The sequence below is a fragment of the Budorcas taxicolor genome, chromosome 4 (genome assembly GCF_023091745.1).
Source record: "Budorcas taxicolor isolate Tak-1 chromosome 4, Takin1.1, whole genome shotgun sequence".
Classification (NCBI taxonomy): domain Eukaryota; kingdom Metazoa; phylum Chordata; class Mammalia; order Artiodactyla; family Bovidae; genus Budorcas; species Budorcas taxicolor.
This window is the reverse complement of record NC_068913.1, coordinates 70,181,072-70,195,731: the sequence shown is the minus strand read 5'-3', so window position 1 is coordinate 70,195,731 and position 14,660 is coordinate 70,181,072. Positions and strand designations below refer to the sequence as shown.

General features: G+C 39.7%; 2 protein-coding genes across 2 annotated transcripts in view; one reads left to right on the top strand and one right to left on the bottom strand.

Annotated features, from left to right (window-relative positions):
- The window catches only part of TAX1BP1 (Tax1 binding protein 1), an 89,826-nt gene extending 83,472 nt beyond the window's left edge, over positions 1-6,354 (top strand). The window contains exons 17-18 of the mRNA XM_052638454.1: positions 4,360-4,442; positions 5,053-6,354. Coding sequence (XP_052494414.1) covers positions 4,360-4,442; positions 5,053-5,254 — 285 coding nt within the window. The 3' untranslated portion in view covers positions 5,255-6,354. The remainder of the gene's footprint in view (positions 1-4,359; positions 4,443-5,052) is intronic.
- Positions 6,355-8,675: 2,321 nt separating this feature from the next.
- JAZF1 (JAZF zinc finger 1) overlaps positions 8,676-14,660 on the bottom strand; it is a 331,735-nt gene continuing 325,750 nt past the window's right edge. Inside the window, exon 5 of the mRNA XM_052638820.1 lies at positions 8,676-9,325. Within this exon, the coding sequence (XP_052494780.1) occupies positions 9,149-9,325 (177 nt within the window). The 3' untranslated portion in view covers positions 8,676-9,148. The remainder of the gene's footprint in view (positions 9,326-14,660) is intronic.

Genomic DNA, 14,660 nt, shown 5'->3' with positions numbered 1-14,660 from the left:
CCCTGTATCTGCACTTTCTCCTATATCCATGGCTCCACATTCGAGGATCCAGCCAACTGCAGATCATGTAGTACTGTAGTAGTTACTGCTGAAAAGTCCCACATATAGGTAGATCTGCTCAGTTCAAATCCTTATCATTCGGTGGTCAACCGTATATTCATATTGTGAAACCAGTCTTGAGATCTCTCTTCATCTTGACAAAACAGAAATTCTCTATTAAATGGCAGTTCCATTCTACCCTCCCCGCCACCCTGCTTCAGCCTGTCAGCTGTCAAATTTGATTATTCTAGTACCTAGGGCTTCCCTGGCTGCTCAGCTGGTAAAGAATTCACCTACAATGCAGGAGATCCAGGTTGGATTCCTGAGTCAGGAAGACTCCCTGGAGAAGGGATAGGTTACCCACTCCAGTCTTCTTGGGTTTCCCAGGTTTCTCAGATGGCAAAGAATCTGCCTGCAATGTGGGAGGATCTGTGTTTGATCCCTCCATTGGGAAGATCCCCTGGAGGGCATGGCAACCACTCCCGTAGCCTGGAGAGTCCCCATGGACAGAGGTGCCTGGTGGGCTACAGTCCATGGAGTCGCAAAGAGTCGGACATGACGGAGCGGCTAAGCCCAGCACAGCAGCAGATACCTCATATAAGGAGAATCATATATAGTGTTTATCTGTTAGTGGTGGGATTATTTCACTTAACATATGTCTTCAAGATTCATTTATGTTATAATGTGTCAGAATTTCCTTCCTTTTTAAGGCTAAATAGTGTTAGTGTACACCATACATTGTATGCATATGCCACAGTTTGTTAATCCACGCATCCATTGGTAGACATCTGAATTGTTCACACCATTAGGCTATGGTGAGTAATGTGGATGTGACCCTAAGTGTACCAATATGTCTATTTGAGTTCCCGTTTTCAGTTCTTTTGGACATATACCCAGAAATGGAATTGTTGTCTCATATGGTAATTATATTTTTATGATCATGATTGTGTTTTGAATTCAGTATGATTAAATGTATCTTTGTCTGAGAGATTAGTTAAATTTGTGATATGCTTTGATAAGGCAATGGCACCCCACTCCAGTACTTTTGCCTAGAAAATCCCAAGGATGGAGGAGCCTGGTGGGCTACAGTCCATGGGGTCGCTAAGACTCGGACACGACTGAGCAACTTCACTTTCACTTTTCACTTTTATGCATTGGCGAAGGAAATGGCAACCCACTCCAGTGTTCTTGCCTGGAGAATCCCAGGGACAGGGGAGCCTGGTGGGCTGCCGTCTATGGGGTCGCACAGAGTTGGACACGACTGAAGCGACTTAGTGGCAGCAGCAGGATGCTTTGATAAAAAACAAGAATATTTTTATACACTAGATTTTGAATTGAGCATCCTGTGAGAAGTTTTGGGTTTCAAGTAGGGCTTCAGTTTACTGTAATATATTTCCTTTGCTTAAAAACCAGTTTGCACTAGAAAGAGCATTATGCTGATGGATCTAAAGGTATATGAACAAGTAGGTGGCTTAGGCCTTTGTAGATTAAAATTCTATTGAAAATATTTTAAGAAAAATTTAATTATTTGCAATTGTTCATAAATACATTTCAGTGTGGTATTAAGCAGTTTTGCGAAAATACCTAGGTACTTATATTTTAAAACCTGCTATTCAGAATCCTTTTGAGTTGACAGCTTTCAGTGCTAAAACTTGATTATTTTAAGTGAAAGCTTTCTAAAATAGAATACTAATAAATTTGAAGTTTATTAATTAAAAAATCAGTATTGAATGATGTCCTCACACTCTTTTAATGTATATAGTAAAGCTGTATGATGCAGTGTTGAAATCCTGTTGTATGTTTTTGGTTCTTGCCTACCTTTCTCTTTTTTACCAGTAGCCATTTTTTGTTGCTGGCAGTGAGCCTGCCTTCATAGCCTCATTTCCCTAATTTGTTGTATATAAGCTAGTACGGTTTGGAAATATCCAAGCTCAATGAGTAAAATGGAGTAACTGTATTTGTGAGTGAAAACTTGGTCCTTTTGTGTGACAAGACTGCCAGGGACTATATTATATTAATTGACTCCTCAGATTTTATTACATACTTAACCTATTCTCTTGAGTAAGTGGTTTCTTATTTCATGAACTTCTCAGTATTCTATCTAGAATTCTACTCGAGTCCCTCTACCCTTTTATTCTGGTAGAAAATAGAATAAGAGTTATCCTTACCAAATTATATATGGCTTAGAAAATATAAATTGCTTTGTTTTAATCCCCTTGTCCACATTTTATCAGTTGGGTTAACAGGCCTGATCGGTTGATCTGAATCTAGCACCTTTGCATCATCAGACTCTCTTGTTAGCTGATTCATGGAGGCAATGAATTGGTATAAGCTGTTCAGTTCATTTCAGTCACTCAGTCGTGTCCGACTCTTTGCAACCCCATGAACTGCAGCACTCCAGGCCTCCCTGTCCAACACCAACTCCTGGAGTTCACTCAAACTCAACGTCCATCGAGTCAGTGATGCCATCCAGCCATCTCATCCTCTGTTGTCCCCTTTTCCTCCTGCCCTCAATCCCTCCCAGCATCAGAGTCTTTTCCAATGAGTCAACTCTTCGCACGAGGTGGCCAAAGTATTGGAGTTTCAGCTTCAGCATCATTCCTTCCAAAGAAATCCCAGGGCTGATCTCCTTTAGAATGGACTGGTTGGATCTCCTTGGAGTCCAAGGGACTCTCAAGAGGCTTCTCCAACACCACAGTTCAAGAGCATCAATTCTTCGGTGCTTAGCTTTCTTCACAGTCCAGCTCTCACATCCATACATGACCATTGGAAAAACCATAGCCTTGACTAGATGGACCTTTGTTGCCAAAGTAATGTCTCTGCTTTTGAATATGCCGTCTAGGTTGGTCATAACTTTTCTTCCAAGGAGTAAGCGTCTTAATTTCATGGCTGCAGTCACCATCTGCAGTGGTTTTGGAGCCCAGAAAAATAGCTGTTATTAAAAGACAAAAGGTAGTTATGAGATTTTTGGCTCCATTAATACATTTGGCACCAGAAGGTTGTATTTTATTATAAATATCTCTCAAGAATTTCTAAATGTAGAATATGAAGAGACCCTTCATTATGTTATTTTCTTAAATAGCATTTCAAAATTTTAAAAATTAATATATTTTATATATATGAGAAAATTTTGTTTACTATTTTATATGTAGTTAAGCCGATTCATACTTCAGGTATTGTTACTGGAGGGCCTAAATCTGGCAGCCAGAGTAATGTGGCACAGAATCACAATTTACCTGTTATACATATTAAGCTTAGCAGATTCAACTATGTATCATCTTCCCTCTTTGTATGTTTAGATTTTAAAACTGGATTTTAGTTAAAGACTTTTAATTTTTGAAGTATACGAAGTACTTGTCCAGTACTCCTCAGCTTCTCAATCTCCTATTAGATTACTGATCCTGTTTTTCTTTTGCTCAAGTATAGCCTAAGGGAATCATTTGCCAACAGAAGTGTTTTCTCAGGTGATGCACATGGGCGGGGGAGGGTGGGGAGCCTTGTGTCACCCCACCCCCCGACTCGTTCAGGAGGGGATAATTGTCAGAGTAACAGTGCGTAATGCCATCCTCGCCCTTGTTGATGTAGCAGCAGTGTGCAAGTCTGTAAAGTGACCACTGGGATGCAGGCATGGAAATCCAAACCAGCATTTTGATTTTGATCCCAACTCACATTTACAGGGTTTTCAGCAGGCTACCTTGATAATCTGTTCATCAGGTAGTTAAATATTAAAAAAATTAATCTGATTATTTTACAACAGGGTTTTTGAGACCTGTAGTTTGGTGCATTGCTTTGCTTTTAACACGGTTTTCCAGTTGAATTTTCTCATGTATTTGCCAACAAAATACACATGCAGACCTCATAGATATTTCTAGTTTTCCTTTAATTTCTACATATTGTACAGTGGATGTATATTGTCAAAGATCCTGCCTGTCGTAGGTGTTTAATGAGAATAATAGGAAAAGTAATATAGTCTTAAGATTTTTATGATAGTGGCCCATGTATGGATGATAAAAATACGGTAAAGTTACCTACATATAGGTCAGAAGTCTGTTGATCTTCCTTCATTCACACATTCAGGTGTAGTACACGCTCCATTACACTGAATATTGCTTTTTATTTCAAGGTAAGACTTAGTCCACAGTGAAATACTCTGTAAAAACAAATTACTTCAAACTTCTGTTTACAGGAAAATCTGATGACAACAGAAGTAAAATTTTTTAAAGTATAATCTTACGTCCTTTATACGGTGCTTGATTAAATTGAGGGACTTCTGTTTGGTTTCATTTTTCTCAAAAGTTGCAAAAATTGTTCTTTGCCTAGGAAGATGAGAAAGTGCCCACTGCTCCTGATCCTCCAAGTCAGCATTTACGTGGGCATGGAACAGGCTTTTGCTTTGATCCCAGGTAAGTTCTCTCTTTTCTGTGTAGAATTGGGATTACCCAGTGGTTCGCAATGTATGGTCCTTATAAGTTTGTTAGAAATGTGTGTATGATCCAGGGCTGTAACGCAGACCTCCTGAACCCAAAATTCTTGCCGTGGGGCCCAGCGATATGTATTTTAGTGTACCCGTGCAGATGGTGCTGATACATACAGTCCTTTGAGAGCCAGTGCTGTAAACAACTTTAGTTGTTAAACTGAGTGAGCGCTGTTGGGAAACAAGTTCAATTAATCTTTGTAGTTTTACAAAAGGCATATTCTGTTAGTCAACAATGGAAGAATTCTTGTCACTGAGCCTCATTTCACATAATGTGATTGTATTTCTTCGATTTGATGAGAAAAGGTTTTTGTCAATCTAGTTGTTAAATAAATTTAGCGTCTTTATAAGTGGTTTACACAGTTGTCAATAGCAAGCTTTTAGGACCAAGAAAAAGGTTCCTGGAGTAACTGAAGAGTTTCAAGGTAAGTTAAGCTGATACTGATATTAACTAGATAAATGCAGTCTTGCCATATCTGAAGATTACTGCTGTTAGAAATATTATCAGACATGTAATTCTTTCATTTTATTTCCTCAAGCTTTGATGTTCAGAAGAAATGTCCACTCTGTGAATTAATGTTCCCTCCCAACTATGATCAGAGCAAATTCGAAGAACATGTTGAAAGTCACTGGAAGGTGTGCCCCATGTGCAGCGAGCAGTTCCCTCCTGACTATGACCAGCAGGTGTTTGAAAGGCATGTACAGACCCATTTTGATCAGAATGTTTTAAATTTTGACTAGTTACTTTTGTATTAGGAGTTAATAATACAGTTTAACAGTTGAAAAAAAAAATCACCTCAAATAGAGCACTAAGGAGACCACAGGTGTCACTTTTGTGTACCCTCTAGCGCACTTTTTGACCAAGAGCTACTTTGAGTTTGGTGTTACTAGGGTCAGGGTCAGTCTTTGGCTTATCACTATCAATAAATGTAATTTTAACCTCTGTTAATCTTAACCTGCTTAGGAAATTCTTGTGTGTTTGTATATTTATTTCCCATTGTGCAAAATTATATGAATGAAGGAAATAGGGATTATTTTAGTGTCACCACACTGAAAAAAAAAGATGTATAGTGTTATTTAGCAGAATATTTACGAGATTCTGTTGACCTTGTTGTTTAAGCATGACTATTAAAAATTATGTAGTAAAAAGAATTTATCATAAGTCTTGCAAAGTAATTCTTTGAATACAGAAACTTCATAATTTAGCCCATGAAAAAATTTTTTAAACTTCTTTAGAAAGGGAGCTGCATGTAGAATGAGATCACATGTTTGCAAGATAGCAATGATAGCAACTATCCTTTTTATATTTCAGATGTTTGCTTTAGGAATTAATAGAAAGCATATTTTGCTAATTTCATGTCTGAAAAACTTTAGAATACCTGAATAATTATTTTAAAGCCATCCTAAAGTTGTATTTCTGTCTGATGGGGAAATGGAACAAGATATGTTGGTCTAATTGCTTTATATTAAATGATCTACTGAACAGTGGTGGTTGTGGCATAAAAATCACAGAAAATGTATTTTTTTCCCCTCATTTTCCTGATAAGAGTATAACTTAAAAAAAAATGTTCTCAGTAAGTGATTAAACATGTAATGCATAAACCCAAATCAAACTGATGTATTTTTTATGTCATTGATGTGTATAGCATTGACATTAAAGTGGACACATTTTTAGAGGTATGTAATTTCAGTCAAATCTATTTGTGATCATCTTGAATGTCTTTTTGGTCCTGGGTCTTAAATTTTCTTAAATATAGTACTCTTTTAGAATATAAATGTTAAGAATTTAAAATACAGACTTTGTGATTTTTCTTTTTATAGTTATTAAAATACTTTAGCTTGTCTTAAGCATACTAGTTATCTAAGATATGAACCTAACACTTAGTATAGGGCATTTTGAAGTGCTATATGTAAATTGTATATACACCATCTGACTTGTATTTGTGTATCATTGAACTCCTTTAAAAGGTTTGAGTCCAGGGCAAAACAGTATTAGGCAGTCAGGTGCCAGATGTTAGGACATGGCAGATCTGGGATGCTGTTGTGAGGAATCCACACAGGATTTAAGCTTCAGGCTTAAAACGTTATAAGCTAAGCAGAATATAGTCAGGTAAAATATGTTCAACAGTAGGAACAGATAATAATTGTAGACCATGCTAACCTAAAAGTATACTTTGAACAGTATAGACTACTTACTACCAGTGAAATGAAATTGTTCATACTAACCTATTTTTAAGTAGCTTCTAGCCCCAGGCTTACAAGTAGTTTACTATTGATAGAAAAAACAATGTGATCCATGCAAAACATCGATGACATCTACATGTGTCAGCTGAATCCAAAAAATGGGCAGCCTAAAAGCAAGGTCCTGAATGGATGTTCGTTTCTGTGGCAAACTGGATGCTGGCCTTGATAATGGATGCTAATGAAAATAAAATAAAGAGCCGTGTTTATTTTGGGTCAGAGGCAGTTTATTTTAAATGTGATTTCATTTACAAGCAGCTTTTCTTGACAGGAATTTTATTTAGTTGCCTTCAGTTCTAAAACAAACAAACCTCTGTTGCTTTCAAACTTAATGTGCTCTGTCCCAAACAAAACATATGAAAATATAATTTAAAGCACAGTTTTCACAGACACAGTACAATACATTCACTATACACGGTATAACAAAATATTCCCATCCTTACCTGTTTAGTAATACTGTCACAATAAGTAAATAGAAACTGGAATTTGTTTTATAGTTGAAAGAAATCTAACATGCACAATGACTAATGACTGTTTAGCAGTTGAACTACTGACCCAGCCTACAAGTTTCTTGCATTAGAAGGAGCAAAGCTAGATGATAATTGTTGGCCTAAAAAAATTTTGGTCAATTGTAGGTAGATATGAAATAGCCAAGTAGGGCCGTCTTATGCACCAACTAGTTGCTTCTCATGTCTGGATCACCCTTTAACACAAGGGTAACACTGTACGTTCAGGACCAAGACTACTCTTAAGAGATCTGAGGAAATTTTTAGAGGGCAGTGTCTATAAATACTTTCAATTCCCTCATTATGAGGGACTCAATGATATAGAAGCTTACCCATCTGGCTAACAGAATTGTCTTCCTTTCAGAACATCTGAAAAATTGAGGAGGGACATCTGCTTCCTCCCATCTGTAAGACTTTCAACAAATGGAAACATAGGAAGAAAGTTATTTTTTATAAGCATTTCGAGTTTGATTTTCACCAGTTTTGTGGGCAGTTAGCCATCTCAAAGCAATTTTTATTGCATAATTAGGCAATTGGTAAACTCATGTTTAAGGAATAGCACTTGGGAGAAATGACCACTCCAGGCATGATGGTATTGTTGCTAAGAAAAACTTCAGGAATGGTCCAGACGTAGTTACACTCTTAACGGGTCATGTATTAGTCACTGTTTGACCACCTGCTGCAGTAAGCACTTAATTGTCAATAAGGCTCAATTTCATATTTCAGCAAAATGTCTTATAAAGCTAAACAGACGTTTCCAATGAGAATACAGACATCTACAATGTGATGGGGAAAAGTGCCTTTAAAAAAATTCTAAAAACACAACGAGCATGAAGAGGTGATGGGGTCTTAATAAAATGGTCCTGTTTGAAACGTGCTTGGAATTTTCTTATTTGCAACCCACAGGTTGGTTGGGCAGTGGTTGCAAGAATTGGCAACACATAAAACATTAATCTGTTGGCAATAGAGAACTACAAAGTGCTTTAAAACTTCACCTAAAGATGAAGATAGAACTAAATTTTACACACAAAAAATTTGCACTTAAGTATTTCAAAGTGTTTCCTAACAGATTTAAGGGAAAAGTATTTAACTAAACTAGTATCTTGGTCCACAGATATCAATAGGCATAAGTGAATCCCTTGCACCCAGCAGGCACTCAATGAATGGTAAACTAATGCGTGAACTGAATAGACTTTTGTACAAAAATGCTATTGTATAACTCTAAAATGAGAAGTCAGATGGCAAGATTCTCAGCCTTTTAAAGGGCAAAAGGATTTGCACAATAATATAAAACACAGAAAGCACACCCTTTATGTATGTTATTTAAATATGAAAATATTTTTAGCATATTATGTTAAACATTCTTATTTATATTTCCGTTACCTAAAGTCTTTCTACTCACAAGTACTAACTCCATTATGTAAGGCATGGTAACCAGTTGGATAATGAAGGTATTATTTTGGTTTTGAACACAATGAGTTGATGTGTTGAAAACTTCAATCACATTATAATCTTGGGGGAAACAAAAACCTCAGTGCTAGCCCCTCCTCCCCCCTCCCAGCTGATACCACTGCAATACAACTAAACAATATGCATCATGCCCTCAGTTTTAATCTTGGTTTGGGGAAAATGTGCTGAAGAACCTAGAGCTTTTTGTTTTGTTTAGCACCTTATATCAAAGTAATGAAAATGGGTATGATGATTACATGTGCAAATGTACAAAATCATTAACTCTACAAAGATACATCATTCCAAAATTACAGAAAAAATTTAAAGCATGCATGTAATTCTTTAAAGGGTTGCTGAATGCTTCCCCTGAAAAAAGGTGGCTGTTTTCAAAATCAGCAACTGCTGGTGAGGATTTCTTGGCACAGTTACGACCAGCATGTTATTGCTGCATCTTCCTGATAATCTCAGCCGACACCGGGGGATGGAAATTGATTGTGTGATGCCGCAGGCCCTGAGCTGTCTTGTAACTCTTACCACAACGACATTTGAATGGTTTACGGACACGAATCTGTGTTCTGTGACCATTCTTAGCATGGTACTTTATGCCGTTCACATTCTGTGGAGAAGACAAAAATATCATCTGTTAAATGGTGTCACCCAACTGTCTGATGGGGAAAACCTTAGTGTGGGTCTGACTGCAACTGGACATCTCTCAGATGGCAACTGTATACAGAACAGGCTTTTGTTAACTCCAGTTGTGACCAAAGCAGTCCAGTGTGTTCACTGTGGTCTGTGCAGACAGGGTTATGCACACAGCTACCCCAAGGCCATTTCAGGTAGGCCTCAGTTACTCTGAAAGTACCGAGTTTGAGTTTTACATAAAATACATAGTTAAGACTCATTGACTGTACAGGCATAGTTCTGTCTGAAGAATGTTGCCAGTGAACAATTACATAAATCTATCCAAGATAGCCAAAACAAAAAAATCTAAAAGAAAACAAAGGGTAATAAAAGTTCTAGACGTATAAATTCTTGACTGGAAACTCAGCATGTCTTGTTCCCAGCCAATCATGGTAATTCCTACCTTACTTAGAGAATTTTTGTTCTTTTTCTACTCTGCATTAAGCCTGTATCTCTGCCCATTTAAATCCTGCCCCAGTACAGTTGTGTGTTATTAAGCACCTGTGGGCAGACAGGATGCTGCTTTTATTTATGTACTACATTCCAAGCATATATTGAACTTTGAAAATGTCAGTTTCTGAAATTCTTAGCAACAGAAGACTTCCAAACTTCAAATTGGCATATAAATCCTAAGTGATACATGAAGTATCTGCATGCTATCTGGATTTCTGTTCGTTGGTTTTGCTAGCTCACATGCACATTCTGTTTAAGACTTCATGCCTAGAATCACTATAGATTTAACCAAATTACTTTTCCTTTATCCCAGTTAAATGGCAAGTAAACAGACTTGGGGCATTTAGTAAACTGATGGAAGAACAAATGGCAGAGGTGGTACTAGAACATGGATCTTAACTTCCAGGTCAGCTACTGTTAGGTTGAGCACTAGGGGGAAACAAGAAAAGGCTTCAGTTGCTGAGCATCAATCACCAGAAGAGTGGGCTATTATTCAAAGTATTACCTGAGTGTAGGCCCATTGAGCCCAGTCCTACGCCCAACTAAAGGATTCCAACATAACCATCTTCTACTTCACAGGATGCCCTTGTCGAGCTCCCAAAGAATAGGAACAAACTGCTGTTGTTTAATGAGCATCAAGCACAGTGCCTGGCACATAGTAGATGCTCCACAAGTATCTGAGTGAGTTTGTTAGAACATGCTTCATTCTGGAAGAAATTGAGAGATTTGCCATGAAACAAAATATGTTCAGTGGTTATCACTGTATTTCCCTATTGGAGATGCACCATGCACATTAATTCTTTTTATAAGTCCTATGGAAGAGAATCCTTTTGACACTGTTGAACCCAGGGGCAACAGATAGCAACCAGTTGTCTATGCTTAAAAGAATCTTGTAGTCTGTCTGGTGAGTTGAAGCTTAAGGACAGATAAAACTTCTTCCCTAAAGGCCCAGCTGTCAGCATTCTGCCTCTTCAGCCCTTGTGGGTCTTGCATTAATCCCTGCATGCAGGGTGAGGAAGCCCTTCACTGGTCTTCTAGAGGCATGCTAGCAACTAGGAGACTGCCGTGGTAGGGTGTGGAGAGAGCAGTGACCGTGCAGAATCCGACCCATTAAGGGCGACCAACCCCTTGCCACTCCAGCTATCCTACCAGGAGCCCAGGCACATGGGTAAAGAAGCCGACCTGTGTATCTAGCCCCCAGCTAGTACCCCACTGCAGTGGCATGAAGAGACCCAGGTGAGAGCCACCTAGCTAGGGCCAACATACAAAGATAAGCATTGTCTATCAGCCCAATAGTTAATGGAGTACCTTGGCTTTCTGTGGATGAGGAGTTACTAAAACATTTCATAGGGAACTTGTAAGAAGGATCGTTATAGATCCAGGTACCCCTGTGTGTTTAGCAACTCCAACAGGACCAGAACTTAAGATACTCCATCCAGGCTGAGGATTTTTTTCTTTTTTTTTTTTTTCAAATAAGTGAGGCAAGGTGTGAAACTAGAAATTGCTAAAGCCATGGGAAACCTGTCCAGTGTGAATCCAGATCTGGAGTTCAGCAGGGGAAGGTCATGTACAGGGTTGAGGTGATTCCAATAGGATCTGTGGTCTGTACCCAGCTTGAAAGTAAATGCTGTGTTGTGTGTGGCTGTGGGACTGATGCATACGTCAGCTTTGTTACTCTGGAAAAATCAGGAAGCCAGCTACACGTGTGGAAACATGGCAGCTCTGGGTTGACCCCAAAGAGCCTAAAATAAACTACCTTACCAACTATCTCTCTTTGTTGCTGTGACTTAAAATGTTCACAAGGGTCATGGGACAGCCTTCTCACAGATGTTAGTTATATCTCTAATCAGATGTAACATTTCCCTATCTGTTCATTCACAGATAACTATGGGAACTTCACTTTCCAAGACACAAAAGCTTTGCTGAAGCTCCTAACTGCAGAGATCCTGAAATGATCTTTCAAAAATATTCACAATGACAAAAATAAATGTCAGGCAACTTGAAATGCTTATTAAATCCTCTGATCTCTGAAAAGGAGAAAGAGGATTAAGCTCTGACAGGGCAAGGAACGTCACTAACAGAACTTTTCCTCATGCCAAGCACTTGGTATCTACTGTCTTATTCAGCACTCAGGTTTTAACTAAAAACTGACACTCAGATAAGTTGACTTGACTAGGTCACGAAGCTGGTAAGAGACAGAACCGAAATGGGAACCCAGGGATGCTTGGCTCCAGAGCCCCTTTCTCCCCCAGAGTCCACGCACCTAACGTGCTGTTAATTAGCAGGGCCAGCTGCTAGTCCCTGAAAAATTCTTAAAAGTTGGGAAGGACTAGGACACTCAGTCTGGAGAAAACTGTCTATGACTTACAGTGATCTGACCCAGGAAGGGGCACGGCATTAGGTACAGAGGAGGACCTGAGGTGGCACTGGTTCTTTTCCATGCCAGGAACTCCCTGCCTGCTGAGGAAACTGATCCAACTGAACAACAAAATTCTACTCCAAATCAAATCATGAGAGTTAAAGTTAGGACACCACACACTGGGCCACCATGCCTTAACTATTTGATCTCTGTCAGTATTCAGGCTTGTGTAAGTACAATATGTAATGTGTACCATATAAAATCCTAACTTTCAGTTTCCTGTGAACCTTGATGTTCTACACAAAGGAGAGGATGAAGTCATTTGGGTATCTGATGTGGAAGAAAAATGAAGAAACCAAAGCTGGGCTTGGAGATGGTGAAAGTGTTAGTTGCTCTGTCGTGTCCGACTCTTGGCGACCCCATGGCCTGTAGCCCGCCAGACTCCTCTGTCCGTTGGATTTCCCAGACCAGAACACTGGAGTGGGTTGCCATTTAAGCTAAAACAGTGAAGGCATGTGGAGCAGCATGGTGACACCCCACCTGCCCCGGAGACGGCACTGCAAGTCTTCCTCTGTCATACTTGACATAGCAGCACATGGGATGTCCAGGGCAAGTCAGGTGGGAACCAGGTCTTTTTCTCCCATGGTTATGACCGTAATGTGTGTTCAGTGTAGGTAATTGTAGACATGGAGAAAGTAGAGAGAAGCCTAAGAATGTATAACAGAGTCACAGTTTAACATCTGAGGTGTTTCAGTATTTTTTGCTTTGTATGTATGTATGTATGTGTGTGTATATATATATACACACACACAAGATTGGATTCCCTCATCAATATTTTTTGAAAATAGCATAAATTTCTAGGAAAATTATGGAACTGAAGAATATGAACATTTTTAAAAGCTCTATTTTCTGCCAAGTTTTATCCAGAAAGGTCAGTTATGCTCCCACCCTCAGGGAGCATTAAGATCCAGATTTTCCCAAGGAGGAGAGGCAAGGAGATTAAGATCCACTGAAGGGGAGAAAGGCTGAAGTGTCCTTCTTGGGAAAATCTGGAGCTACATGTGTGCTTGACTGTGTAATCTACATAGATGCCAGAGACCAAGCTTGCTTTATGCTGCTGAAATGCTGTGTACTCTGTGTAGCCAAGGACTCTTTCAGAGAAACTTGGTGCAGAACCAAGGTGGATGGAATCAGTTGTGCTCCTGGCCTGGAATGTCTGCGAGGAGCGCAGAAGAATGAATCGTGTTGCAGCTTTGGGGTTCCGTTAGTCAGTGGGGAGCCCACATTGCCCCCCTCTTCCTCATGCATTTTGTCTTTATCCCTTTATCCTTAGGGTATTTACTTAATGTTCTGGATGTGAGCTGCATGCAGAAGGGTCTTTGAGCTGTAAGCACTTGGGCTAATAAGATCATAAGTGCTCTGCCAGTCCTGTGAACAGATGAGATAGAAAGGTCAGATGACAGAACTTTAGGATGAGGGGGAACTTCAGTCTGGGAAGCTGGTAAGGGCTCCCACAAACATTTGAGCTGTCCTTTGAGAAATGGGAATGAAGACAACGAGAGGAGGGAAAGGGGGGCATTTAGAGGCAAAAGAATTAACATGGGAAACCACTGTACTGCTGGCTCCTGTGCCCTACTCTATATGAAGTCTGGGCAGTTAGATGCTCATCTTCTTTCAGTTCTGCAAATGCCACTGAAATGGTGAGAAGAGCTGATCCTGAGTCAGTGCCCAAGAGCCTCGTGGATGAGAAACCCCCTGCCAATAGGCAGGGCAAGGATTGAGACGTGTCTGAAGCTGGCCGTGGGGATGAACAAGATGGCAGCCCTTGTGGATTCTGCCTGACACCACAGTGCACTAGCTCATTATGCCCTCCTCTCACCAAAATCCAATCCAACAACCATGCAGTAAAGAAGGTGAAACAATTCCACTAGAGAACACCACTGCCCTGCAGCCGGTGACTTCCCAGGAGAGAGTGAGACTAAAGAGTTAGGTAATATGACTACCTTTACCTCAAGCAGCTGGTTAGGAGAAGCAGTTATGCATTTGTTGGTGTCCCTTGCACCATTACCTGGTATTCTGGCCCAGGAAAGGAAACTCACACTTCCCTCATGGAAATCACGATCACTAATCGCCACCCATGTCATTTGCCAGTCTGTGGTATTGAAACAGGCAGCCTCCACAGCCCAAGTTTCATGCAGTTTTCTTTGGGCCTTAGATGGAGAAAGGACACTCCCCCAAAGCCCTCATCGACCTAGATGCAAACAAACTGCAGGAAGGCAGAAACTACTGGAAATTCAAGAAAAATAGAAGCAAAAGAGTAATGACAAGAAAGTAGAAGTGACCAGGCGAAAGGGATGTAAAAACAGAATGAAGCCAGAGGTGGAAAGAGAGAAGGCTTCACCCTCTTCGGCCAAAATAAAGGGTGTAGCTTACATTCCCTTTATTTAAAAAAAGGGTG